Here is a 25,514-nt window from a genome sequence, read left to right on the forward strand (position 1 = left end):
ACTGAAGGCTTGGCTCCCAGGCCAGTGGGGCTCTGGAAGGGGGGGGCAACGCAAAGTCCTACCTGGTAGGCATCAGGAATGTTGACCGTTTCTCCATGCTCCCCGACATAGCCAATGATGCCTTTGCCCCAGGGGACCTGCACCTCGTTTGAGTTCTCTGTGCTGCTGCAGGGCAGCAGTGGGGTTCCTGCGTGCACATCAAACAATTTGGAGACCAAGCTCTTCTTGCCAGCAGCCACCCTTTCCACCAGGAAGAGAGAGCAGCGGTCAGCATCCACCATGAGGCAGACGAAGATGAGGATCTTGTAGCTCAAGCTAGTGAGGTCGAGGTCATTGGAGATATCCTTGACCAGTTCCAGAAAGAACTGGCGCTCGTTATGCTTTTTGAGGTGGCACTTGTAGTCCATGGCCGTAGGGGGATATTGAGGCAGATTCACTCTCGATTCCAGCAGGGCACTGAGAATGTGGGCTGTGGTGGGAGGCAGGGAGCTGGCCTTGCGGAGAAGCGCCCTCCGCCGCACACTGCTCAGGGGCTCCTGGGCCCGGGACGTCACTTGTTCATCATAGGTCCTGTTCACGTGGATGGCTTTGGAGCGGGCAAAACTCTTCCTTAACTCTTTCTGAGAAGCTTTCCGCTGCATGTTCCCATCACCCCGGCCGCCACTGGCCCAGCTGGGACTCAGGGGAGCCCCACCACAGTCCCCGCCACCCGGAGGGGGCTGGCTGCTGCCTGAGCCATTTGGTCCAGTGCCACCACCAACGCTGCTGCTGCCTCTGCCACCGCCGGGAGCCATGCCGCCGGTGCCCGCCGGTGCAGGCCTTGGGCCTACAGCCCCCTGACTCTGACTGTGCCTCTGCAGCCACTTCTCCACCATCTCCTGCTTCCCCTTCCGCATCAGGTAATCCTCCAACAATTCTGGGTGCCTGTCCAGGAAAGTTTCCACCTCCCCGAAGTCCAGGGGGGAGGTTGTCATGGTCCCAGCCACAGCTTTCACTGCCTCTTACACTTGGACCCAATGTTTACCTTTCTCAGCCCTCTAGCTGGTCCTCCACATGTCCACCCCACCAGGACTCCCAGCTCTGGGCGGAGATTCTGCAGAGCAGTGATTCCTAAGGGGCTGGGGGCGGCCCTGCCTCCGGGCTCAGAGAGTGGCTGGCACGAATCCCACCCCTCGTCCTGCAACTCCGGCTCCGCACAGGTGCCCCGAGCGCGCCGAGTCGGCCACAGCTTCAGTCCTAGAAGCCGGAGGTGTCGCTGCGCTCGCTCAGGCTGCCGCCGCTGCCGCTGTAACCGGAGGAGCGGACCACTGTGGAAGGGAGGTAGCACAGGACACGCCCCTGAGTGAGGCGAGGAGCCCGGAGGGAGGCGAGGGGGGAGGAGTGAGCCGCGGGGCCGAACCTGCCCCAATCCACCGCCGGGGTGCCAGGCGGTTCCTGGAGTGTCTCTGGCCCGCGTGAATCGGCGCCTGGGAACTCAGCCGACTCCTGATTGGAACACGCATTGAGGGAGAAACGCACCTTGTTTCTTCCCCTTCCTTCTTACCTTACCTCCCCACCCCTTCCTACTCCCTGCCCTTTAAGCCTCCAGCGCTTCAAGGAGGCTCCATGGGGGCCTAGTGGAAGCCCCCAGTACAAGGAAGTGCTGATGTTTTGCAGGAATCAGACCCAGAAGCTGACTCCGAGGACGTGAGGATGCTCAGAGACAGGCAGGGTTATTTTTCTGGGATGTGACTGTGGACTGTTGGTTCCTAGGATTCCTGGGACTGCCAGCTAACACTGCCCCAGCTCCTGGTGGGTATTCGGTAAATATTAATGGACCTGGATTTACCCCAAATTAGTAAATGATGTCCCCCTATCCGAGCAATTCATGACTTGAACCAAATTCTTGGTCCTGGGATTGGAGAAGGGGAGGGTGGGACATGGAATGAGGGTGTAAAACACGGTTACTTGGGTTAGGGACCCTGCCTAGGAGGAGCATATAGCAAAGTGGACTCCAGGGCCTCGGGGGCTTCCTTCCAAGCCAATCCTGCACACAGGATGATTTCTCTTCTTGTCATGAATGACTTGCCATCTCCTTCTTTCTCCACTCAGTCTGCTTAGGATGCCAATGCTCCCTTTACCCTCAGTGTCTTGGGGCTTGTGGGTAAGATTTCTCCTCTGTGGGAGGCTGGGAGGCTTTTCTTTCTCTTATGCTAGGGATGCTCCAGATCTGCTAGTCCAGCGGTTCTCAACCTGTGGGCCGCGACCCCTTTGGCGGTCGAACGACCCTTTCACAGGGGTCGCCTAAGACCATCCTGCATATCAGATATTTACATTACGATTCATAACAGTAGAACATTACAGTTATGAAGTAGCAACGAAAATAATTTTATGGTTGGGTCACAACATGAGGAACTGTATTTAAAGGGCCAGAAGGTTGAGAACCACTGTGCTAGTCTCAGCTAGGAGGGCTGAGAATAACATCAGTTTCCCTTGGGACTTTTCTAAACCTAGTGGTTAAGCATAGGTGATCTGCCAGTTAAGAGAAGCAGGCAGATAACACTTTCTTCAAGCCCAAGAGTCTCCTCTTTTGTGAGAAACAAAAAGCAGTTGTAGAACCATCCAGTTCCCTGGGAGAGCAGGACTATCTAGAAGTGATCATACAGGATGTCAGCAGTAAGGGTCATAGAAAAGAGCTGCGGAGGAGGCAGGTAGCAACTTCTACAGGCTTCATGTAGCAGGTGCACAGAGGTGACTCACACAGGGAACAAAGCTTACTCCTGGAAGAGGTCTTCCGACAAGGTGTATTGAACACTTCCTATGTTTTGATTACTTTAAATTAACATATTAGTTTAATCCTTACAACAGACTTATGAGGTGGGGACTCTTATTTTCCCATTTTAATGATGGGGATACTCTGAGAAATTGGGTCACTTACCCAAGATGCACCGTCAGTTGGTGCCAGAGCTGGGACATGATACATTTAGTTTGGCTTCAGAGTGAGGCACACTCTCAGCCACATCACTGGATTGTCTCCCACCTGTGTCAACTGAATCCTATCTGTGCTAGGATTTGAGCCAGTAATAGAGCAGCAGGGACTGGGGCAGCATTCCTCTGGCAGGAGGAATAAATTAATAGTATGTGGCATCTTCACTGGGTGTGGCCACATCTCTGGTAACTTTAGTGATTCATCAGTAAAGGTGGTCAGATTTGTGCACTGGATCTGGCTTGTAGGGACTCATAAGAGTTAATTTTAGCATCTCTTTCTAACTCCATGTTCAGGGACATCATATAGCCTGCAATCAGCCATAATGTGAGTACTTATACCATGAAATTCAACAAATGCTATGAATAGGATTTTTTTTTCCAGATTATTTGTTAAACATTTATCAGCACTCAGTGGAAAAAATCAGTTGTCCATCAAATGATGAACAGATAAATAAAATGTGGTGTAATTATATATTAGAATCTTATTTGACCATAACAAGAAGAAATGATGTGCTGATGGATGCTACAACTTGGATGAAACTTGAAAAAGAGTAAGCAAAGTGAAAGAAGTCACTCACAAAAAACTACATCTCTATATACTGGTATATATAAAAGGCTAAGTGACTGGCTGATGGCTGACTGGCCGGTAGGTATGACACACACTGACCACCAGGGGGCAGACGCTCAATGCAGAAGCTCCCGAGTGACAGCAATTTTGCAGAGTGCCCTCTCACACTCTGGGACCCCTCAGGGGATGATCCCCGCAGGCCAGGCTGAGGGACCCCACCTGCCAGAGGAACCTCGCTCACTCCGCAGACACCCTCCGAACCCCGGTGCCACCCCAGGTGCGGCCAGCCCGGGAGGGACCACAGGAGGTTGGCTCCAGGGCCTGTCTGGCCTGTCTCGCCCAGTCCCACCCCACCAGCCACCTTTTAATTAATTTCCTTTCAATGTGCACGAATCTGTGCACCAGGCCTCTAGTATTAAATCATTTCACTTATATGAATTGTCTAGAATAGGCAATTCCATAGATTCAGAAAGTAAATTAGTGGTTGCAGGAAATGGGGAAAGGAGAGGTTGAGAGAAAGGGAATGACCACTAATGTGTATGGGGTTTCTTTTTAGGGTTATGAATACATTCTAAATTGTATTGTGGTGATGATCCCACAATTCTTTGAATACATTAAAACCATTGAATCATATACTTTAAGTAGGTGAATTTTGTGGCATGTGAATGACATCTCAATAAAGCTGTTACAAAATAACAACAAAAAATCATTTACCAGTGTACAAATGGTCATCATACAGCAGCAGGGTTGTTCATAGAGGCAAGAAAAGCACAGAGCATCCTAAAGGAAAGGAGAGAAGTAGACCAGCCCTAGGCTTCCTGGAAACAGAAGGTTCGATAAATAGACATTTCCTTAATTCCATCTTCCATGTATTCATTATACAAGCAGTTGTTTAGCATTTATTGTGTTCCAGGCTCCAGGGACGACAGAAGTCTCAGACAAAACCTCTGCCTTTGATTGGGGATCTCACAGTCTACAGCACCAAGAGTACGAGTGGAGAAGAAAACTGGGAACAGTGGGAAAATGAAAAAATGAATTAAGCCTTTCTGGCTTGGTTTTGAACCAGCTGTAACCTTGCTCACTGATTGGTTCATGGGGTCACAAGAAATTGATGGTTGGGTAAGAAAATGAAAGAGTGACAGAGAACACTCATAAACTAGTCCAGAAGGCTGTGACAGAAGTCTGCCTAACAAGATGTGTGGTGATATGGCCCCAATTACAATTTCCTCTTAATCTCAATTTATAGAATGATATGTGTATTAGTCATGATCCCAACAGGAAACAGAGCACACTCAAAGTAATTCCAGGAAAATTAATTTACACCTTAGCTGATTTGGCTCAGTAGATAGAGCATCAGCCTGCGGATTGAAGGATCCCGGGTTCGATTCCAGTCAAGGGCACATGCCTAGGTTGCGGGCTCCATCCCCAATAGGGGGCGTGCAGGAGAGAGCCAATCAATGATTCTCTCTCCCTCTCCCTTCCTCTCTGAAATAATATTTAAAAAAAGATATATTTTGCCCTAACCAGTTTGGCTCAGTGGATAGAGCGTCGGCCTGCAGACTGAAGGGTCCCAGGTTCGATTCTGGTCAAGGGCGTGTACCTTGGTTGCACACATCCCCAGTAGGGTGTGTGCAGGAGGCAGCTGATAGATGATATATTTTTTTAAAAAACATTAATTTACAAAGGGACTCATTATAAAGTGGAGTACAAGTAAACCACAGGGATAGTGAAGGAACTTGGGCCTCACATCAGCAGAGAAGTCACCACCCTAGACCTGATAGGAGGAGAAAAAGGTTACCAGGACCCAGAAGGAGAGAGGCTTGTGTGGTGACAACTGCTTTAAGAAGACCAGGCAACAGCTTGTCAAACACAATGACAGCTCAAGTTGGCCTCAAAGGAGGGATATCAGGAATAAATACCTTGATTTCAGTCTCTTCCCTCCCTCCCTCCTATCAAGACCAGACCCAAGTAGAAGCTACAGGGTACTGGAACTTGTTGGTGGAATCCATGTAGATTGTCCTCCCTGGGCAGAGAGTAAGGAAGGGCAAAGGAAGATGTGGGAGGCAAATGAAAAATACTTTGCCCAGTATGGAGCCTTGAAGAGGTCCCTTTAAGAAATAATGGATGTTATAGCTCCAAAGAATTTATATGTAATTCTGCCCTCTTCTGCTCACCTGCTAATTCCATCAAAACTATCTATAATAGCCCTGACCAGTTTGGCTCAGTGGATAGAGCATCGGCCTGCGGACTGAGAGGTCCCAGGCTCGATTCCGGTCAAGGGCATGTACCTTGGTTGCAGGCACATCCCCAGCAGGAGGTGTGCAGGAGGCAGCTAATCGATGTTTCTCTCTCATCGATGTTTCTAACTCTCTATCCCTCTCCCTTCCTCTCTGTAAAAAATCAATAAAATATATATATTTTTAAAAATAATGATAAAATTTAAAAAACTATCTATAATACACTCTACAATATCATTTGCAGTCAACAGAACCCTTTAAGAGTGCTAATCCTGAAAATGTATGTTATTGTGACGACAAATTAGTCAGCTCAAGAAAGAAGCTCCGCAGACTCTGTCTCCATCCACCCTCCCTCTTTCCACCAAATTATAAATATTGGCCAAGTAGCCTATCCTTAGAAAATACAGAAGGGCTTCCTATGTAAAGTTTTCAAGAATAAAGGCGTCCTTTTTGATCAAAACATTTATTACTTTATCACTGCCATCGTCGATTAGCATTTATTGAGCACTCAATGTGCAGAGCACTGGGTTACATGCAAGATAACTTTTGTTATTCCAAAGAGGACTCTTTAAATTTTAGTACTGGATGGAACCTTAGAGATCATCTAATACTCCACTTTCATTTTGCACATGTGGAAATTGAGATCTAAATTAGACACATCACTCCTCTAAAGTCACCTGCCAAGCACAACCTCTGATCTGCTTCTGGTTCCATCCCACCTTATCAACCTCCCACAACTTGATACCAATCTCTTGAAGCCAAGGAATTTCTGCCTCCTAAGCTTTTTTCCTAACCATTTCATCTCCTAAGACTTTCACTGTGTGACCAATAGGCATCGTCAGAAAGGTTGATACAACTTTCAAAATGAAAAATTCGCTTCAAAAAAATTATAATTGGCATATTATTTTAGGAAATAGGGGTCCACAGGATCAAACAAAAGATGATTTATTCCAATTCCAAAAAATTAAAATCTCTGAACTGTAAGTTCCACAGAGATGTTTATCTTTATAGGAACTTAATGTCAAAGTGGTCACAGTCTATGCCAAATCCAAGCCTGAGGTGCTGTGACAGAGGGGTTCTCAGGAAGAACAGAACCATAGAATTATATATAGCAAGAGGATAGGTGAGGATAGATAGATAGATAGATAGATAGATAGATAGATAGATAGATAAGGAGTATTGGTTCACATGAATATGGGGGCCTGAGAAGTCCCATGATCTGTTGTCTACAAGCTGAAAATCCAGGAAAGCCAGTGGTATAATTCAGTCTGGGTCCGAATGCCTGAGAGCAAGGGGAACAAATGATGAAAATTCTAGGCCAAGGGCAGGAGAAAATGAGATGAGATGTCCCAGCTCAAGCAGTAAGGTAGCAAAAAAGGGATGAATTCCTTCTTTCTCCACCTTTTGTTCTATTCAGGCCTTCAATGGAATAGCTGATGCCCAACCACACTGGGGAGAGCAATCTATTTCATCCAGAAACATCTTTACAGACACACCCAAAAACAATGTTTAATTTGGGCACTCACGACCCACTCAAGGTGACACATAAAATTAACCATCACAGGTGCCTTACCTGGTTTTAAATTTTGTAAGCACCCCTCCCACTCTCTTTATGCAGAATCTCAACATGCATCTGCTTAAATTGTCATTCCATATCCTAGTTGTGATTTCACCTTAGTCCAGTAAAATTCTGTAACCCATACTAACTCACAAGAGAATGATAAATATGCAAAGTCACTGTGTAGATTAATGTGTGCCAAGCAGGATTAATTAGATTAGCACTGTCCAGCTGGGCATTTGGGAATAAAGTATATTTCTTTCACTTCAGGAGAAGAAATTATACATGTAAATTCTGAAGCATGTATTTACACACTACTTGGACAAATTTAGTTGTGCTGCTAAGTATAATTGACTTAATTTGTAGTATCATTGACCAAATTAACAAATTGCCCCATCCTATAAGACAAAGTAAGAAGCTACCATATTAAGAAGCTGTGTTTTATCTTCCTGTGTGATCAGTCCTCCAGCTCCCAAACATTTTGGTCAGATATCTGTTATTAATCATTCAATACTTGGTATTTATTCAACCCAACATAATGCATTTTATTCTCCATTTTATTTTTTTTACATTAAAGCACATTTTATTATTCTTTTATTTACCTCTTCTTTTTACAATTCAGAAATTAAAACCACTCTGAGCAATAAGTCTACCTGCATTCGTAATTGCATTAAAGAATATAAGTACCCAGAAGATAATTTTTTTAAATTTCAAGATATCTAGGTAAATAATAGTGCCCACTGAAAGTACAGAAAGAATAGCATGCCATAAATTTTTTAGATATAATCAATAGAGTATTACATCTCAGAAGAAAAATCAGTAATAATCAAAGTTTCTTTCAGAAGAATGGTTTGTTGATAAAATAAATTGATAGGCTTTTAACTGTTTCAAAATGTTTTGTCTATATTTGCAGACTCACACTTAGAAGAATATGAACAAATTCAATATTTAAAAAATTTCTTGAGTCTTTATAAAGGTAGCTTTACTAAAAATGTCTTAAACAATCAAGCGTTGAGTTAGACATTGAGGATATAAAATAGTGTAAGGGTCATCCATTTCCTCAGAGAACATTTATAGTTTAGCTAGGGAGATAGGCTAATTCCATTAAAGCACAACTGATAAGACAAGATATTATTGATAGAGTATGACAGACAAGGAAATCTATAAAAGAAATCACAAATATTCTTAAGTATCACATGATTTTGTTTATATTCAGTAATAATCCATAGTTAGCATTAATATTGAAAGTGTAGACCTAGTGCCGAAACTGGTTTTGCTCAGTAGATAGAGGGTCGGCCTGTGGAATGAAAGGTCCCAGGTTCGATTCCGAAAATGGAGGGAAAGTCAACAGTAGATGATTTGTTTTCATTTAGAAAACTAACATATAAGAATAACAGTAGAGCCCTGCTGGCATGGCTCAGTGATTGAGCATTGACCTATAAACCAGGAGGTCATTTCGATTCCTAGTAACGGCACATGCCTGGGTTGCGGGCTCAATCCCCAGTGTGGGATGTGCAGGAGGCAGCCGATCAATGATTCTCTCTCATCATTGGTGTTTCTATCTTTCCCTCTCCCTTCCTCTCTGAAATAAATAATAAAAATGTATTTTAAAAGAAAAAAGAAGGGTAGAAATAAATATTAAATACTGGTCCTTTCTTCTTAATTGCCATGCTTTCATTCACTAAATCAGAAGTAATTAATCATACCAGACATTGCTCTGCATATTTTATGGGAAAAATATGATAAGAATAGAATAAAGATGCCTTATCATTTAAAAGACAGCTTCCATTTGTCTCATCTGTTATTTATGGTTTGATTCAAAGATGAAATATTACTCCCAAGAGTAACTTTAACAGCAAGTAATATAAAAAAATAAATATGTCAGCTCTTAATTATTTATTTTATTTTTTCAGTGATCATGATAAATGAGACTAGAGCAAGGCCAAACAGCTATAACTTTCAAATAAACATTTTTTAAAATATACTATACATTAGTTATAAAATATAACGTTTTAATGTCAGAACTTATCTTCCAAAAATAAATACAGCAAAATTAAAGACAAGTTGAAGTTTAAGAAACTATTATTCTCTTGCCAAATCAATCTTATTATAGGCTATAATGTAAAATAGTAGCTAACATAATTAGTTATTATTCTGTACGCTCTAATTACATCAGTGCTCTGTGCTATTTAAGAGCAAATAACTAATGTATCCCTGTGCATTGTGCAGCCACTCAATGCACAATGGAACCTAATGTTGGATATTTCTCCTGAAATTTTAGCCTCTGAAAGATGGTCTCACTAGTATATATGGCGGGGGGGTGGGGGGGGAGGGTTCCAGCATAAAACCTGGTTCTGAATGAGACTCTCGTATGCAGAGAAAATTTCTTTATCAATTATTTTGCACCAAGAAATAGAACAATTTAAATGTCCTTCCAGATATCAACATTATAAACATAGTGAGCAAAAAATGGCCAAATTATTCAATTCATGCAATAATACAAGAAGACAAAGAATGTGGTTCATTTCAGTCTCTCACCCAAATACTCTTTCAAGCACAGTAAAATGTATCATTTGTTAACAATGACCAACATAGGCATCTTTCTCAGCCTGGCTGCCTTTTCTTGCATTCTTTCATCCATCTCTTCAGATGGGGTTTCAGCAAATTTTCCCTATTAAAAGAGCTTCACCCTCCAGGGATATTCTGACACTGACCTCAGAGGGAGTTTTAAGCATTTTTTGTTTGTTTGTTAGTGGTAGTGACTTTATTGTATTGCTTCTAAACCATAATTTCTGCTAGGTAGGGGTAACAAAAATCACTGAAGAGAAAAGAAAGGTAGATGTAAGAGAACTAAATATTTGAAGGAGCATGATTGTGCCAGGAAATTTAATCAACTTAAGGAGCCAAAAAGCAAGAAGCATTCCTTACAAAGATGACTCACTTGCTGCCTGGCCAGCGTGGATCAGTGGTTGAGCATGGATCTATGAACCAGGAGGTCAGAGATAGATTCTCGGTCAGGGCATGTGCCAGGGTTGCAGGCTTGACCCCCAGTGTGGGGCGTGCAGGAGGCAGCTGATCAATGATTTTCTCTCATCATTGATGTTTCTAACTCTCTCTCCCCCTCCCTTCCTCTCTGAAATCAAAATATATATATATTTTTTTTAAATATGTCACACTTGCTATTCAAAATAACTGTCTGTGCTGGTTTCCATTGATAAGAAAAGCATGTGTTCAGGGGAGTCTTCCAGATCAACACAACCACCCGGTCAGGAAGTCCCAGCATTACTTCTCCCAGGCACAGCAGCCGCCACTCCTTTTGAAAGGCTACACTACAAATATATACAAATAACACCACCCTCCCAAAATACATACAAAATAAGTTTCCCATTGACTCACTATGCATGAAAATGTTCTTCTTTCTGGATTTCATGAAGTGTGATTTATTGACACAGAAAAAAAAAAGTCTCACAAATTTTGCTTTTGCATTTGTAACAAAATTTTAGTGACTTTTGAGCTATCCTTTTTTCTTTTTTTATGAGGATAATATATGCTTGTAAAAAGTTAAATATAACAAGATTATATAAAGGAAAAATAAAAACCTTCCATTCCCAATCCCCAGAAACACAAACCCAACAGTGTGGTATGCATTAATAAATAAATAGCTATATAGATACCTTTGTGTATACATACATGTACATATTTTTGTATGTGCATAGAAAAAACTATATCTAAAATTGAACCATTCCATAATGTTTATCTGAAATCTGCTTTCTTTACTTAACAGTGAATTATAGACATCTTTCCACATCAGTACAAGTAAAACCTTCAAAATTCAAAAAAGAAAGTTTTTATCTTAAGTAAAATCTAACATTCCAAGAAGAAAGACAATGTTTATTATATCCAAAATTATAAGAGAAATAACTTACTCTTCTAAATCAGAATTTATTCTCTAATGCTAAATTATCTCCTTGAGTAGCTCTCCAAGGTTCTTAAATATCAGTGAAATAGAATCTTCTAGGCCTAGCTATCAAAGAATCTGTTAACTAATTTTTCATGCTTCAAGTAAAATTGCACAATAATTTGATTACTCCATAATTAATCTAAAACTGGAATTTTCAAAGGCTTTATTTTTTTGCCATGTGTCAGAATTAGAGAAGTAGTAGGAGACCAGGGACAGTTAGAAAAAAAGCTATTGATGTCACAAGTCAGAATGCAGATATGAGCAAGTCTGAAATGGGAGCTGGCAGACTGCATGCAAATAGAGAAAGCAGAGAGAAGAACGGAGAAAAGGTCACAGCAAAGAAAACCATTAACAAAATGAAAAGGCAACCGACTGAATGGGATAAAATATCTGCAAATCATATATCTGATAAGGGATTAATATCCAAATATATAAAAACTCATAGAACCCAATTGCTAAAAACTCACACACACAAAAAAAACCTCGCAAACAATCCAATTTAAAAATAAGCACATCTGAATAGACATTTTTCCGAGGAAGACATAGAGATGGCCAACATGAAAAGATGTTCAGTGTTATTCATCAGGGAAATGCAAATCAAAGCCACAATGAGATATCACCTCACCCCTGTTAGAATGGCTATTATCAAAAAGACAAGAAATAACTGTTGGCGAGGATATAGAGAAAAGGGAATCTTTGCACTATTGATGGGAATGTAAATTGGTGTAGAACATAATGAAATTTTCTAAAAAATTAAAAATAAACTACATATGATCCAGCAATTCCACTTCTTGGTTTTTATCCAAAGAAAACAAAAACACCAACTCAAAGAGATATCTGTATCCCCATGTTCACATCAGCCTTATTCACAATAGCCAAGATATGGAACAAACTAATTATCCATTGATGGATGAATAGATTTAAAAACTGTGATATATATATATGACATTTTGTTGTTGCAAGCCCCCAAGATTTTGTAACTACAGCAAAGTTGACTAATACAGAAATTGGTACCTAGAAGTGGGGTGCTGTTTCATGACCCTATCTTCAGCAGCAAATAGCAGGTGGCATGGAAACTGTTATTTGGAACTAGAAAAATGGTGACCCATGTTATAAAGGTCAAATATTTGGTGAAATTGTCACCTACAATAATTTGCACAACAGATTATAAACTTGGTGAATTTATGGCTTTGGGTTACTAGTTGTATTGAACAAATTCTACAAAAGAGGTGAGCTCAGGAAAATAATTGGCCTAGTTACAAGCAGGATGCAAGGGAACACAGAGAATCCAGAAATCCTGGGAGTTGCCACCCTAAAAGCTGCAACTATTTCTCATCTCAACTTCAGATTAAATTTAAACATACTCTGTGCAACAAAGGCCAAATAAAACTCAATCTTGCAGGGGGGAAAATGGCTCAGGAAAAAGAATGTGACTCCATGAAAGAACAAATGTGACTCCAATGGTAAGCACAAGGTACCACTAACAAAAGGAATAAAAATTACAGAGACTTTTAGAGATAGTTGTACTATCAAAAGCACCACCTTGTTTGAAAAAGAACTGTGACTGCCCTAGCTGGTTTGGCTCAGTGGATAGAGCGTTGGCTTACAAACTGAAGGGTCCTGGGTTTGATTCCAGTCAAGGGCACATGCTCGGGTTGTTGGCTCGATCCCCAGTAGGGGGCGTGCAGGAGACAGCCAATCAATAATTCTCATCATTGAAGGTTCCAATCTCTCTCCCTCTCCCTTCCTCTCTGAAATAAATAAAATATATATATTTTTAACAAGGACTGTTACCGTTAAACATATAAAAGCAATCTTTGCTTTGCAGTCATTTGGGAGCTTGACTGGCTAGATGGCTCCCTCTGTCTGACCCCCTGACAGAGATGGTAGGAAGTCTGGACTCAGTGGGACTCTGGAACAACTGAATCAATTGATCCCTCTCACTCTCCCCCTCCCAGCTGAATCATTCAGTTCTCCTTCCCCTGCCCTCTCCCTCTGCTCTTTCTCTACAGTCTCAGGCCCTTCCTCCATAAGGCTTCTCCATGTGGTCTCTCCAGCAGGATGGCTAAAACTTCTTACAAGGTGGCTTGGGTCTTACAAAAAAATGAAAACGGAGAAGCTGCTTAGGATCAGAACTAATATAATATCACTTCTATCACATTGTACTGAATAAAGTGAATCAACATCAGCCCAGATTCAATGTGGGTGAGGACAACACAAAGGTCTGGAAGCATGGTTTATTGAGGGCCATCTTTGGAGACCAGCTACCACAAAGCACAATGAAAATTTATTAAATAAACAAATTAATTAATGATTAATTAATTACTGCAGCAGACCACATTTTTATTGTGGTAAAGGTGAGCACATGATGGTTTAAAATTATCACCCTATTTTTATTATCAAATAGTATTTATATAACCATTATTTTCACATAACATTCCAAATACTATACCAAAAAAAGAAAAGAAAAATGAACCAAAAATAGACCTCTTGACAAGGTTAATACAAAAAGATTTTATTTAAAATGTTTTGATTCCATGATTGTTGCAGCTTTTATTAAGGAAAGTTAAATGTGAGGAAGTAGGTAGGAGGGAAGGATGTGATTCTGTTTTAAATACTGAGTCTTCTTTGGACCAGATTTCTCATTTTCAGAGATATTTTATTTGCAGAACCATTTGTTTAAATGCAATCCTCTTCCAAAGAAGACTCGATATTTAAACAGAATCACTCTGATTAAGGAAGGGCGGGACACCCTCCCTACTCCCCCATATCCTTCCTTCCTACCTACTATGAGTACAACTGCTTTTGAATAAAGGATAGAGAGGCTAGAAAAATTGATGATTCACATACTTGCATTTACAGTTGAGAAAACTGAAGTCCAGACTTTTCCAAAAGCAAATACCAACTTCATATTAAACCTCAAAAATGGGACTGGAACTTGGGTCCTGATTTCCAAATATCTGATTTTCCTACTTTTTATGTGGGGTTCTAGCTAGAGCCATACTTTTTTTTTTTTAATGATACGGCCAATTTGGGCAATTGGCATTTTCTTTCTTTTTTTATTTTATTTTATTTTTAAATATATAGAGAGAGAGAGAGAGAGAGAGAGAGAGAGAGAGAGAGAAACATCAATGATGAGAGAGAATCACCGACCGATCGGCTGCCTCCTGCATGCCCCGCACTGGGGATCGATCCCACAACCCAGGCATGTGCCCCCGACCAGAATCGAACATGGGATCCCAGTCCACAGACCAACGCTCCATCCACTGAGTCAAACCAGCCAGGGCTAGATCCATACATTTTAAATTCATGTTGTCCACCCCTTTCTGCACCCCTCCCTCTTCCTTCTTCTTAGTGTCTGTCAGGAGCTCTTGTGCCCTCATGTAACACTCTACCCCTACTTCCACCTGCCCTGACTCTCATAGTATTCTGAGCTTAAATGAGATCCCACTTTGTGGGGACTGAGGAATTCAAGCTGAACAACTGAGTGAAATTGTGCTTTTAAACCCACAATGCGGGAAGCCACCCACTGCCAACACTATCATGAGAGTGCACCAAAGAACGCAGAAGGCCGATGGACCTTGGGCGTTAGCAGGGCTAACACCAAGCACCACTGTTCGTGTTGAGATAGCAATGGCTTGAAGCAATTTCCTGACCTAATAGCCTCAAAGTAAATGTTTACTGGACCTTACTGATCTTTAATGACCTTAGAGACGGTCTGTCTGCTACCTGTTTACTGTGCTTTACTGAGGGCAAGATGTGTATCTAAAACTGAATGAAAAGCGGATAAGGCCAGGTTTTGGTGTGCCTCTTCAAGAAAGAAGGTCTCCACCTAGTCCCCCATACCTTCTAAGTTCATATTTCTTGTACAGCATTTTCATTTGTGCGTCAGCCCCTCCTTCAGATCCTGAACCCTAGCCATGCAGGTCGCGGCATCACAACTTGACAATAATGATGACTGATTAAAAAATACAGAGAAGGAAATTTGATTCTAAATTCCTACCCATGTTCAAATTTTAGAAGAATGTGATGATGAGGGAAAATAAGCAAATGAAATACTCCCAAATCATGCTGTATTATACACAACATCTTGTGGGACAAAAGGTTCAATTAAAAAAATAACTCTTCTTGAAAATAAATGGGTTTTTTTCCCACAAGAACCACTGACTAGAGATTTTTATCTGGGAAGTTCTTCACCTGCTAGTATGAGAAAACTTAAGAACACAGAACTAACAATGCCCCACTGCTTTCTCAAGAGTTCTGTCTGTTCCTTCTAAAACACACAAATAACTGCCAAATTAACCGATCTCACATTTTTACTTTAATTACATGAAACAACACTTTATTCTTCTAGATCCTTATAAAGATATATATTAGAATTGTCAATGGTAAAAGCAATAAATGTACATTTTATGTAATCATCCAACTACCTACAGTATTTTTAGGCATATTTTTATTGCTATGCAATCAGCATAATATTTCCTAGCCAGTGAAGTCTCCTGGTTCCTGTTAATAGTCCTAATAAAACAAGAATACTTACTTTTTCTTTCAGATTTCATAATCATAGGAAACTATTCACTGCTTTTCAAATCTCAGGCAGATTTCTCATGTGACCAGCTCTAACCAGGAACCATACAAAGAAGAGAATTCTGGCAAACACTGTTACAGCTTAGCTAAATTAGCACAGGATAAAATTACCACAGTGCCCAGAAGTCTTTTTTTGTAAATTGATCCTAAATGGATTTAATCCTCTCAGAGACAACATATATTTACTCAATAAAAAAGCCTGTCATAGTATAGAATGTTAATTACTGCATTATTTTGCAAGTTTCCCCCAAATATTTATTCTACCTAATACCGAGAATATTACTACCAGCAAAGAGGTGTTTCTTTTGCTCTTACTAGGGTAAACATAAATGTAAAGCAACATTCAACATCTTATTACTAATTGAACAATGTTTAAAATGAGTCTACTTAATAATTCTCCATTTCCACCCAACTGCCTTTCATCATCTCAGCTTTCCTCATGCTATCTTCTTTCTACTCCTAGATCAGAAGTCTTCAAACTCCAAACATAAGGCTTTCTTGCTCCTCCCTGCAATGGTCAAAGCCACCAAGTCCATCTATTTGTCAGGGTTGTATAAATCTGAACTGTAACTATGAATATAAGTTAAATTTAAGTTCCTTCTCACAGAGGTCTATCTCAATTAAATTAGGATATAAGGTATGTCACCTAATTCTACCTCCTTGCAAACCCTACTCAGCTCTGAGACTGGCAACACCTCTAATACATTCTTGAAATCCCTACAGCTGTCTCTGCCCTCATCAAAGAATTTCTCCAGGGAGAGAAGAAAAAGCTCAGCTTTGACTGAACTTTCCTTGCCCCCCACCCACCACACACACACACATACACAAACCAAGGCACACACTCCTATTCATTACTGACGTCACCAGGCTCCATGAGTAGTATATTCTCTCCTACTTGCCAGAAGCCCTAAAATTGAGCTTGGCTCTTAGATGATTTAATAGCACCTTCTGGAAGCCATAGCTTTTTCAACCATGTTCCCCTCACTTCGGGAACTTTCTCTTAGGATATCAGTAGTGGCACCCACTAATAAGTTAACTAGCAACATATGATCTCTATGATATGATGAACAGTCACCAGGAGTTACAGTAGATACAAGTTGGTTTGGACACATGATTTCTCCAAGTCTCAATATAGACAATAAAATCCTCCTTACATGGGTGTTGATTGTAAAATGGAGATGAAGTAATGGAGGCCCCATCCTCACTTACAACCCCTGTCTTTACTAAGGAAAAAGCTTCTCCTTCTTGCATTGGCCCTAATCACTTGGGTGACAGGGTGCTTGTCGGAAGAGTGCATGGACACCGCAAGAGCTGCTTCACATCACACAGGCCCTGTTGTGGACTTGCTCCACCACGCCTCACTCCCAATTACTGTGAGGTGGGAGGTCTTTCCATGCTAATGGTTGAGAGGTTTTCTCCTCTCTACAGGTCTCTGCTATCCCTCCCTGCAGTCCGGCTATACATTACTTGGGATCACAAAGGTATAAAAATATGAATGCAAAAAGATTGTTATGTGATATAAATATTTATTAACAGGAAACATACTTTCTCCTTTTCTCTAGGTTTTATTTTATGTCAACCATGGTCAATAATTTGCTTTGTTTTTTTCCAGTAATATTTCTAAGGTGAGATCAAATATTTGACTTTCTTTTCCCTACATTTTTAACTATTATTTATTATAAAAGGCAAACACAGCATAATAAAAATTAAAGCTTGCCGAAACTGGTTTGGCTCAGTGGATAGAGCGTCGGCCTGCGGACTGAAGGGTCCCAGGTTCAATCCCGGTCAAGGGCATGTACCTGGATTGCAGGCACATCCCCAGTGGGAGATGTGCAGGAGGCAGCTGATCGATGTTTCTCTCTCATCGATGTTTCTAACTCTCTATCTCTCTACCTTCCTCTCTGTAAAAAATCAATAAAATATATTTTTTTAAAAATCAAAGCTTATGTCTGCTATATTTATTCAAATTACAGAGAAATGAGTATGCTATCTCCATCATCAACAGCAGTTGCCAGGCTTGTAAAGTATTTTGCACATGTAGGGACTACTGAAGCACAGTAGATTTCCGTTTCCTTCCCTCTCGTCCTCTATCCTGACCTTATTTACATCCTTAGTGAGCAGACAAAAGTAAATTCAGATTCTGAAGGGTATTTGATCAGATTACACACAACAAGAAATATCAAACTTTATTTTAAAATGTAAACTTACTACAGGTTGATCAAGAAAAATCAAATGTGACTTCTTTAAACATGCACTGTTTGAAATTAGAAAGTTTAGCTTATAACTAATACAGTTTTTAGGTTATAAGAATATTTCATGAAGATGTTGCCTGTTTCAAATATTGAATAAGATCTTCTCTCTCACTTTTCTTTTTAAAAACAGCAAAGACCATTTTAGTTCCGGGGTTATATTTCTTTGGGTTTTCCAAATATTCCATCAGAGTTTCCTCTCCCCTGATAACACCTATGAAGGTGAAAATAAGTTTTAGGTTTGTGTTGCTACATTTGTAAAGCTTACTTTCTGATGTGACCCACATATGTGAACAAAAAAGTACTCTTGGATTCAATAGGAAGGCTATTTCTTATAAATAAGAATATTTACAGTTTCTGACTTACAAGAAAATTACAAAATTAGGCTTTTTGCTGCTCTATTCGTTGGCTTCCCTGTAGAAATCCAACAGTCACATGCTGTTTAGGATTATCCAAGGTTCACCAATGAACTATCAACCCAAACATGTTGTGCCTAAGCAGTACTCCATCCTCCTATAATCACAGACAGTTCCTTCTAGAAAAGATCTTACAGATCAACCCCTCATTTTGCAGATGAGTAAATGAGGACCCAAAGAGAGAGGAATAACTTGCCCTAAAATGACAAGTCTACACTGAGTCAAGAATCTGTGACTACCAACTCATAGTTTCATGTTTTTTTCTGACAATCATGCCAAGCTGTCTCTGTCCAGGTCTCTGAAAAAATCTATGATATCAGGAATCAAGTTTTATGATGAGAGGGAAACGTTGCCTCTACCATTTTTCCTTTTTGATAATCAGTCAAAAAGAACATGGACAAAGAGAAACAGAAATGCTAACTCCACTGTTGATAAAATTGTTGAGGAAGAACCTATAACCCCAAAAGTAATATAATTAGAACACTACCAAGGACATAAAACTTGAACCAGAGTGAGAGGATACTAATCATTAATAATCTTGAAAAAGAAAAGTCTTCCAAAGTAAATGACAATTCCTGAGGGGCAAAGTCATAATTCTCTGGCCCAGAAAGCCAAGTGTACATCGACTAGCTGGAAAGTCTCCCTAAATTTTAGACACCAGGAGGGCCAGGAGGGCCAGGATTAAAGAATAAAACACAGACTTGCCATCTTAAAGGAAGAATTCTACCTTACTATAGAATAGAAGAGAAAATGAAGATGTTGAATAACCCTAGAACTACCAGTCTTTGTCAGCTGAAGTTAAAAGCCAAATAACAACCCACCAAACTTACACACTTACACACCCAAATGCATACACATATCTAATACATAACTGTGGATAAGGAAAACCTCATAACTAATGGAACACTCAGATCCTCACTTTTACTGTCCTGCAAATAACCAGTCCAAGAAGAATGAATAATAATCAAAAAGAAATCATCATAATAGAGCACTAAACACACACAGAGACACATAACATACATACACACATAGCACAAGGTAATATAAATAATGAAATGAAAATACACATAAAAAATTATATACAATAAGATGAAAATCATGACCACATTTCCATTGATTCAAAAAAGGTCTTTATGAATCAAGGGCTTAAAGCAGAGCTACAAAGGTCAAAGAGAAAATGATAAAAACAGAAAAAGACGTAAGTGACAGCAAAAAGAACAGATGTTGCTGATAACACAATCAAGCTTTTGATAAAAATAAAATGGAAAGAATAATGAGTATAAAATGATCAAAGAGAAAATAACAGATACAAATGATATTTAGACAAAGAAGGTCCAAACACAATTTTTGTGGTCCTAGTAAAATGTTTAAAAAAGAAGTAAAATAGAATACAATAATTAAAACACTAGAGGCCCGGTGCACAAGATTCGTGCACTCAGGAAGGGGGGATGGTCCCTCAGCCCAGCCTGCAGCCTGGGAGCCCTCGGGGGGAGAGGGTGAAGGTGTCCCAGAGCCCTTGGGGGATGTCCCACTGACGGGGAGCGGGCCTAGCCGTCAGTCAGACATCCTTAGCGTTGCCGTGGAGGCAGGAGAGGCTTCTGCCACCACATCTGCACTCGCCAGCCTTGAGCCTGGCTTCTGACTCAGCAGCGCTCCCCCTGTGGGAGTTCATTGACCACCAGGGGGCAGCACATGCATTGAGCATCTTCCCCCTGGTGGTCAGTGCACGTCAACCAGTCGTTCCACTGTTCAGTCGATTTGCATATTAGCCTTTTATTATATAGGATAATTCAAGAAGAGTTTCAAAATTAAAGTCCCACATCTACCAATTGTAAAAGCACATGTCCCACAAGAATCTGAAACAGATCAATCAAGACTTACACACAGCCTATTAAAGTTACTAAATTTCAATAAGAATTTCACTGAAACTTAAAAGGGAAAAAGAACAAACAAACTAACAATAAAACCAAGTAAATTATAACTGCAAACAATCAGGCTAGCTTCAGCTTTCTCCAAAGAATAATTCAACACGAAGCATACAAAATCCTGAAGAATTAAAGTGTCACCCAATAATTTTATGTCTAGCTAGATTATCTTTCAAGTGTAATGGGAATTCTCAGATGGTTTTAAACACCCAAGAACTAGGGTAATATAGTTCTAGTAATCCTTTCTTGGCATAACTACTGATAAATAACCTTCTACCAACCAAAAGAGAAATGCAGACACTATGGTAACAGTAGGGAATAAGCACAAATACCATTTAAATGTAGGACAGATGTTAAAACAACTGTGGTAAATATGGTTAAATAGGATTGTAAATGACATATATCATGTCAGAGTAAAAATAACCTAAGTAGCAAGAGTTAGGAGACAGTGTAAAGAAAAGGGAAGGGGGGGATTGCATAACCACTTTTGACTTTCTCATCCTTCACAGTGTAAGATAAACAGATATTACTTAAAGTACATAAATCAAATAACAGATGTATATGGATATCATTTAAAGTATAAATATGGCCCTAGCCAGTTTTCTAAGTGGTTAGAGCATCAGCCTGTGAACCAAAGGGTCCCAGGTTCAATTCCGGTCAAGCGCACATACCTTGGTTGCAGGCTCCTCCCTGACTGGGCCCTGGTCAGGGCTCATGCAGGAGGCAGCCAATTGATGTGTTTCTCTCACATTGATGTTTCTCTCTGTCTTTCCCTCTCTCTTCCACTCTCCCTAAAAAAATCAATGGAAAAATATCCTCAGGTGAGAATTAACAAAAAAAACTTTAAAAATTTAAATATGGCCACTAAAATTACAAAGAATTACCAAATAAAAATTAGCTGGTAAAGAGAAAGAAATAGAGGAAGATGGGAAGAAGTGAACATACATAATTTCCTTATTGCTCATATTGAGAAGTATCCTTTGGAACTATATGAATTTTCATATAATGTATATGGATTTCAAAATATTTTTTAAATTATTAACACATTTATGATTCTGTGTGTTCCGCTGCTTCTTTTTTACAGCAGTTTTTTTTTTTTTATTTGGGAGAGAGAAAGAAAGGGAGGGAGGGAGGAAGGGAGGGAGAGAGAGAGGAAAAAAGAGAAAGAGGGAGAGAGAGACATCGATTTGTTGTTCCACTTATTTATGCATTCATTTGTTGATTCTTGTATATGCTCTGACCAGTGATTGAACCCACAACCTTGGTATATCATGATGACACTCTAAATAACTAAACTACTGTCCAAATAAGTTAGTTTAGCTAATATGCTAACCCCATGGTATGTTTTCTTTAAAGGCTCAAGAAGGCCTGAGTCTGAATCCCAGTTCTATTACTTCTTAACACAGAATCCTGGGCAACTCATGAATTAAATCAAACAATTTGTCAATAAAACCTGCTTCAATTATCATTGTCCCAAAAATGCAAATGGCATATAGGTATTCAATAATACCTATAAATGTATTATTCTCAAAAGAAAATTTTGGATCCACTTATCAATGTGTTTAATAACACAACATAGATATTCAAAATTACTAATCATTAAGAAAATGCGAATCAAAACCATGATGAGATACCACTCCACACCAAATAAGATGGCTACTATAAAAAACAAAAACAGAAAATAACAAGTGTTGTCAAGGAGGCAGAGAAATTGGGACCCTTGTATATTGCAGTGGGAACATAAAATGGTGCAGCTACTGTGGAAATGATACAGCTGTTTATCAAAAAAATTAAACACAGAATAATCATATGCAGCAATTCCACTTCTGGGTACATACCAAAAGGAAGTGGAAGCAAGGACATGCATAGATATTTATAAACCCATGTTCATAGCAATATTCACAATAGCCAAAAGGTGTCCACTGGCATGTGACTATATAAACAAAATGTGATATATACATACAATGGAATATTATTCAGCTTTAAAATGGATGAAAATTATGACACATGGTACAACACGAATGCTAAGTGAAATAATTCAGTCACAAAAAGACAAACACTATATGAATCCACTTATATAAGGCACCTAGAATAGTCAAATTCATTAGAGACATAAAGTAGAATGGTGGTTGCTAGGGCATGTGCAATAGGTATAGAATTTCAGTTTGGGAAGATAAAAAGTGTTCTAGAGATGAATGGGGATACGATTGCAGAACAATGTGAATGTGCTTACCACTACAGAACTGTACACTTAAAAATAGTTAAAAGGATAAATTTTATGTTATATATATTTTGCCACAATTTTTTTAAAATCACACAATATAAGATTATTATTACAATCATGAATTTTTTAAAATTATACTCTAAGCAAGTCATATAGTCTTCTTTAAATGAGAATTTCCTTATTATTTTGAAAACTAAAATAGTGTAATTATTTTCAATTACTTTCATACATAGAAAATTAAAAAATGATTGACAGTTTTTCACAATTTGTATTAAAATTGAACTATTTAATCCTGGTTCTTCTTAATTATTCAAGTCTGATTTTGGACAAGCTGTACTAAAGTATTTTTTAAATACTTATTTTATTTCTAAGTAAACTAATTTAAAACCCTATCTCTATTAGCATATCAAGCTGCTTACACTATTCTTTTTTATCCAGTTTTATTGAGATATAATTGATATTAACACTGTATAAGTTTAAGGTGTACATGTTGATTTAATACACTTATGTATTGAAAAATGATTACCAACTTAGAATTAGCCAAAACCTACACCTAATCACATAATTACTATTTCTTTTTTTTTTTGTATTGAGAACATTTACGATGTACTCTTAGAAACTTTTAAGTATATAATATAGTATTATCCTATATAATAAAAGCCCAGCGACCAAACGGTGGAACGACCAGAACAACCGGGCAACCAGTCACTATGACGTCCACTGACCACCAGGGGGCAGACGCTCAGTGCAGGAGCTGCCTCCTGGTGGTCAGTGCACTCCCACAGTGGGAGTGCAGCTCAGCTGACCGGGATGAGTGGCATTCCCACAGCTGGAGCAGCTGCTCAGAGGGCGGGTCCACAGCCGCCGGGATAAGCCACGCTCCCAAGCAGGCCAATCCCTGCCGGCTACACACCCCCCACCAGTGCACGAATCTGTGCACCAGGCCTCTAGTTACCTATAATCACCATGCTGTACATTAAATCCCTAGAACTTGTTAATCTGGTAACTGAAAGTTTGTCTCCTTTAACCAATATCTCTCCATTACACCACCCTCAGGCCCTGGTATCTCTACTCTGTTTTTTAGTTTGGCTTTTTTATATTTCACATATAAGTAGTATTATACAGTATTTGACTTTCTCTGTTAGACTTATTTCACTCAGCATATTACCCTCAAGATTTATCCAATGTGTTGCAAACGGCAAGATTTCCTTCTTCTTCATGGCTGAATAATATTTATATTTATATCTACATGTATATAGATATATGTATATACACACACAGGTATGAGGTAATATCTCATTGTGGTTTTGATTTGCATTTCCTTGATGATTAATTATGTGAAAACCTTTTCATCTACCTATTGGCCATTTGTGTGTCTTTGGGAAAATGTCTATTAAATTCCTCTGCCCATTTTGATTTATTTTATTTAATTTTTTATCCTTGAATATGCTTTATTTTATTAAAAAATGAATTCTCAAACATATATTTATTGTGCTAAGATATATATAAAATGTATCATCCTATTTTTTTTTCTTTTTTTAATTAAAAATTTTTAATGTTGACATAATTGCCCTACCTCTGCCTCTCCCTCTGTTGGCCTTCACTTATTTTATAAATTAGTTGATATTACAACCAGTGTGTGTGTGTGTGTGTGTGTGTGTGTTGTTGAGAACAACATAATCCAAAATGAGTTAACATCTTCTCTGCCCATGAGATAAGGATGAGACATTATGGCTGGTCACAATCAACCTGACTGACATCAATCACACATGCACAAACACACACACACACACACAAGGCACCAGCCAGTCTGTTCCATGTGTCCATGCTTCCAGTTCCATTTTGTTTGTCAGTTTATTTTGTTCACTAGATTCCACATATTAGTGAGATCATACGGCACTTGTCTTTTTCTGACTGACTTATTTCACTTAGCATAATACTGTCCAGGTCCATCCATAAAAGTTCCTTGTTTTTTATAGCCACATAGTATTCCATTGTATAAATGTTCCAAGCTTTTTTATCCATTCATCTGCTGATGGGCACTTGGGCTGTTTCCGTATCTTGGCTATCCTATATAATAAAAGCCTAGGTGGTGTCAAGTGTGACATCATCACAAGATGGCCACCACAAGATGGCCGCCCTCACGTCATCAAAAGATGGCCACCACAAGATGGCTGGCAGGGGAGGGCAGTTGTGGGCAATCAGGCCGACAGGGGAGGGCAGTTGTGGGCGATCAGGCCGGGGTGATCGGGCTGGCAGGGGAGCAGTTAGGCATCAATCAGGGAAGCGGTTAGGGAGCGATCAGGCTGGCAGGTAGAAGCGATTAGGGACAATCAGGCAGGCAGGCGAGCGGTTAGAAGCCAGCAGTCCCAGATTGTGACTGCTGGCCGGGCTGAGGGACACCCCCTTCCCATGCATGAATTTCATGCACTGGGCCTCTAGTTGTAAATAATGCTGCTATAAACATAGGAGTGCATTTATTCTTCCTGACTGGTGTTCTGGGATTCTTAGGACATATTTCCAGAAGTGGGATCACTGGATCAAAAGATAGCTCCCATACAGTAGGTTCTCTTTTCCTTTGTTGATGGTTTCTTTTGCTGTGCAGAAGCTTTTTAGCTTGATGTAGTCTCATTTGTTTATCTTTTCTTGAGTTTCCCTTGTTTTCAGAGACATATTGGCAAAAATATTGCTGTGAGAGATGTCTAAGATTTTACTGCTTATGTTTTCTTCTAGTAGTTTTATGGTTTTGTGTTTTACATTTAAGTTTTTTACCCATTTTGAGTTCATTCTTGTGTATGGTGCAAGCCAGTGGTCTAGTTTCA

The 25,514-nt window shown here is 39.7% G+C and overlaps 1 protein-coding gene across 1 annotated transcript in view; it reads right to left on the minus strand.

Moving 5' to 3' along the window:
* The window catches only part of PDE11A (phosphodiesterase 11A), a 282,794-nt gene extending 281,522 nt beyond the window's left edge, over positions 1–1,272 (minus strand). The window contains exon 1 of the mRNA XM_005857619.2: positions 63–1,272. Coding sequence (XP_005857681.1) covers positions 63–974 — 912 coding nt within the window. The 5' untranslated portion in view covers positions 975–1,272. The remainder of the gene's footprint in view (positions 1–62) is intronic.
* Between the last annotated feature and the right edge of the window lie 24,242 nt (positions 1,273–25,514).

This window comes from Myotis brandtii, unplaced genomic scaffold (assembly GCF_000412655.1).
Source record: "Myotis brandtii unplaced genomic scaffold, ASM41265v1 scaffold112, whole genome shotgun sequence".
Taxonomy (NCBI): domain Eukaryota; kingdom Metazoa; phylum Chordata; class Mammalia; order Chiroptera; family Vespertilionidae; genus Myotis; species Myotis brandtii.